The sequence below is a fragment of the Chiloscyllium plagiosum genome, unplaced genomic scaffold (assembly GCF_004010195.1).
Source record: "Chiloscyllium plagiosum isolate BGI_BamShark_2017 unplaced genomic scaffold, ASM401019v2 scaf_8629, whole genome shotgun sequence".
In the NCBI taxonomy this organism is placed as follows: Eukaryota; Metazoa; Chordata; class Chondrichthyes; order Orectolobiformes; family Hemiscylliidae; genus Chiloscyllium; species Chiloscyllium plagiosum.
The window spans coordinates 14,565-18,945 of record NW_025213092.1 but is presented as its reverse complement, the minus strand read 5'-3'; the positions used below and the strand labels follow the sequence as shown (position 1 = coordinate 18,945).

General features: G+C 56.6%; 1 protein-coding gene across 1 annotated transcript in view; it reads left to right on the top strand.

Moving 5' to 3' along the window:
- Window positions 1-1,471: 1,471 nt before the first annotated feature.
- Window positions 1,472-4,381, top strand: part of LOC122547543 (zinc transporter ZIP10-like) — a gene marked incomplete at its 5' end in the record, with an annotated part of 7,317 nt that continues 4,407 nt past the window's right edge. Inside the window, 2 exons of the mRNA XM_043686160.1 lie at window positions 1,472-1,552; window positions 3,755-3,945. Of these exons, the coding sequence (XP_043542095.1) occupies window positions 1,472-1,552; window positions 3,755-3,945 (272 nt within the window). The remainder of the gene's footprint in view (window positions 1,553-3,754; window positions 3,946-4,381) is intronic.

The window sequence follows — 4,381 nt, the reverse complement described above, 5'->3', positions numbered from 1 at the left end:
ATTAGCACAGTCTGACCTTATCATAGCCTGGGGATTATCACAGCCTGGCGATTACCACAGCCTGGGGATTACTACAGTCTGGGGATTACCACAGCCTGGGATTACCACAGCCTGGGGTTATCACAGCCTGTGGATGATCAAAGGCTGTGGATGATCAAAGCCTGGGGATGATCACAGCCTGGGAAGGTTAACACAGCCTGGGGATTATCACAGCCTGGGGATGATCAAAGCCTGGGGATTATCACAGCCTGGGGATTATCATGAAGAAGGGCTAATGCCCGAAACGTCGATTCTCCTGTTCCCTAGATGCTGCCTGACCTGCTGCGCTTTTCCAGCAACACATTTCCATCGGGGATTATCACAGCCTGGGGATGTCCACAGCCAGAGATTATCACAGCCTGGGTATTATCACAGCCTGGGTATTATCACAGCCTCGGATTATCGCAGTCTGGGGTTATCACAACCTGGGGATGACCACAGCCAGAGATTATCACAGCCTGGGGATTATCACAGCCTGGGATTACCACAGACTGGGGATGATCACAGCCTGGATAGTATCTAAACCTGGGTAGTATCACAGCCTGGGTATTATCACAGCCAGAGATTATCACAGCCTGGGGATTATAACAGTTTGAGGATTATCACAGCCTCGGGATTGTCACAGCTGGGGATTGTCACAACTGGGGATTATCATAGCCTGGGATTATCACAGCCTGGGGATTATCACAACCGGGGATTATCACAGCCTGGGGATTATCACAGCCGGGGATTATCGCAGCCAGGGGATTATCACAACCGGGGATTATCACAGCCAGGGATTATCACAGCCTGGAGATTATCACAGCCTGGGGATTATCACAGCCTGGGGATTATCACAACCGGGGATTATCACAGCCTGGGATTATCACAGCCTGGGGATTATCACAACTGGGGATTATCATAGCCTGGGGATTATCACAGACTGGGGATTATCACAGACTGGGGATTATCACAACTGGGGATTATCACAGCCTGGGATTATCACAGCCTGGGATTATCACAGCCTGGGGATTATCACAACCGGGGATTATCACAGCCTGGGGATTATCACAGCCTGTGATTATCACAACCAGGGATTACCACAGCCGGGGAAAAGCACAGCCGGGGATAATCTCAGCCTGGGGATTATCACAGCCTGGGGATTATCACAACCGGGGATTATCACAGCCTGGGGATTATCACAGCCTGGGATTATCACAGCCTGGGGATGATCACAGCCTGGGGATGATCACAGCCTGGGGATTATCACAGCCTGGGATTATCACAACCGGGGATAATCACAGCCGGGGAAAATCACAGTTGGGGATTATCACAGCCAGAGATTATCACAGCCTGGGGATTTTCACAGCCAGGGAAAATCACAGCCAGGGATTATCACCAGACTAACCGCAGCCATTAGTGACTGTTTTTCTCATCCCATTCTGTCCTGTAGGTGCTGCGTTTTCCATGGGGATTTCGGGAGGTTTGAGTACCACCATCGCTGTACTTTGTCATGAACTTCCACATGAACTCGGTTAGTATGACCATACACAATTAGCCCTCATCGAGGACAGTTCTCACCTTTCCCTGTGTGACTTCCAGTATCTCGGTTTCCTCATTCTTCTCGCTGTCCATCCCCTGGATGGTCCGTCCTTATTTCCCCAGAGGGTGGTTAAGAATCAACTCCATTGCTGAGGAATCACGTGTAGGCCAGGGCAGGTATGGTCAGCAGATTTCCAGCCTTAAATGACCCTAGTGAACCAGGTGGATTTTAACACCACTTGGCATTTTATAACATTTACAGTTCACTTTTGGTGTTAGCCAGTGTTAACAGGGCATTACCACAATTTCTCCAGCTCTGTCTCGCTCTCAATCTTTACCTCTTGATCTCTCCATCTCGTCTCTTGATTTCTCCACCCCTGCTGCCTCTGTCTCCAACTCCTTTCTTTCCCTCTTTTTTCCACTTTCTCTTTACCTTTTTCTCAATCTTTCTCTCTCTATCTCTGTCCTCTTTCTCTCTCTCTGTATTCCACTGGGGGAGTGATGGTCTCCCTGTTTGGGTGTAGGGTCCCGTTCCCCCTGGGGGTGAGGGTTTCCCTGTTTGGGTGTAGAATCCAGGTTCCCCCTGGGGGTGAGGGTCTCCCTGTTTGGGTGTAGGGTCCCGTTCCCCCTTGGGGTGAGGGTCTCCATGTTTTGGTGTAGGGTCCTGGTTCCCCTGAGGGTGGGGGTCTCCCTGTTTGGGTGTAGGGACTTGCTTTCCCCTGGGGGTGAGGGTGAGGATCTCCATGTTTGGGTGTAGGGTCCCTGTTCCCCCTGGGGGTGAGGGTCTCCCTGTTTGGGTGTACGGTCCCGGTTCCCCCTGAGGGTGAGGGTGAGGGTCTCCACGTTTGGGCGTACGGTCCCGGTTCCCCTGTGGGTGAGGGTCTCCGTGTTTGGGTATAGGGTCCTGGTTCCCCCTGGGGGTGGGGGTCTGCCTGTTTGGGTGTAGGGTCGGGGTTCCCCCTGGGGATGAGGGTCTCCCTGTTTGGGTATAGGGTCCTGGTTCCCCCTGGGGGTGAGGGTGAGGGTCTCCCTGTTTGGGCGTAGGTCCCGGTTCCCCTGTGGGTGGGGGTCTCTGTGTTTGGGTATAGGTCCTAGTTCCCCCTGGGGGTGGGGGTCTCCGTGTTTGGGTATAGGGTCCTAGTTCCCCCTGGGGGTGGGGGTCTCCGTGTTTGGGTGTATGGTCCCTATTCCCCCTGGGGTGGGGTGTATGGTCCCTGTTCCCCCTGGGGTGGGGCGAGGGTCTCGGTTCCCCCTGGGGTGGGGTGAGGGTCCTGGTTCCCCCTGGGGTGGGGTGAGGGTCCCGGTTCCCCCTGGGGTGGGGTGAGGGTCTCGGTTCCCCCTGGGGTGGGATGTGGGTCTCGGTTCCCCTGGGGTGAGGGTCTCGGTTCCCCCTGGGGTGGGGTGAGGGTCCTGGTTCCCCCTGGGGTGGGATGTGGGTCCTGGGTGGGGTGTGGTGAGGGTCCCGGTTCCCCCCTGGGTGGGGTGTGGTGAGGGTCCCGGTTCCCCCCTGGGTGGGGTGTGGTGAGGGTCCCGGTTCCCCCCTGGGTGGGGTGTGGTGAGGGTCCCGGTTCCCCCCTGGGTGGGGTGTGGTGAGGGTCCCGGTTCCCCCCTGGGTGGGGTGTGGTGAGGGTCCCGGTTCCCCCTGGGGTGGGGTGTGGTGAGGGTCCCGGTTCCCCCCTGGGTGGGGTGTGGTGAGGGTCCCGGTTCCCCCTGGGGTGGGGTGTGGTGAGGGTCCCGGTTCCCCCCTGGGTGGGGTGGGGTGAGGGTCCCGGTTCCCCCCTGGGGTGGGGTGTGGTGAGGGTTCCGGTTCCCCCTGGGGTGGGGTGAGGGTCCCGGTTCCCCCCAGGGTACGGTGGGGTGAGGGTCCCGGTTCCCCCCTGGGTGGGTGACAGTCTCCGTGTTGGTGTGTGGGGTCCCGGTTCCCCCTGGGGTGGGGTGGGGTGAGGGTCCCGGTTCCCCCCTGGGTGGGGTGGGGTGAGGGTCCCGGTTCCCCCCAGGGTACGGTGGGGTGAGGGTCCCGGTTCCCCCCTGGGTGGGTGACAGTCTCCATGTTGGGGTGTAGGGTCCCGGTTCCCCCTGGGGTGGGGTGGTGTGAGGGTCCCGGTTCCCCCCTGGGTGGGTGACAGTCTCCGTGTTGGGGTGTAGGGTCCCGGTTCCCCCCGGGTGGGTGACAGTGTCCGTGTTTCTGTTCCAGGTGATTTTGCTGTGTTGTTACAAGCTGGACTCCACGTCAGACAGGCTGTCTTGTTTAACCTCGTGTCTGCGGTTATCAGTTACCTCGGCCTGGCCGTCGGCATTGCTATTGGCCAGTACACTGCCTATATTACACCCTGGATATTTACCAGCACGGCTGGCATCTTCCTGTATGTTTCCCTGGTTGACATGGTGAGTATTTCTCCTTAACCCTCCTCTAGGCACTGGAGTCACTGTAGGAATGGGTACAACCTTCACTTCAGATTCATGATGTTCGAGAGATAGAGAGAGAGAGAGAGACAGACACAGAGAGAGAGAGGAGAACAGAGGGGCAGAGAGAGAGAGAAAATAAGAGAAACACAGATGGAGAGAAACAGACACAGGCAGAGAGAGAGACAGACGCAGACAGAGAGAGAGACAGACACACACAGAGAGAGAGACAGACAGACAAACAGTGAGAGAGAGAGGAGGACAGAGGGGCAGAGAGAGAGAGAGAGAATAAGAGAAACACAGATAAAGAGAAACAGACACAGGCAGAGAGAGAGAGAGCCAAAAAGAGGGTTAGAGACAGACAGACAGAGAGGGGGAGAGAGAGAGAGACAGACAGACAGAAACAGAGGGAGAGAGA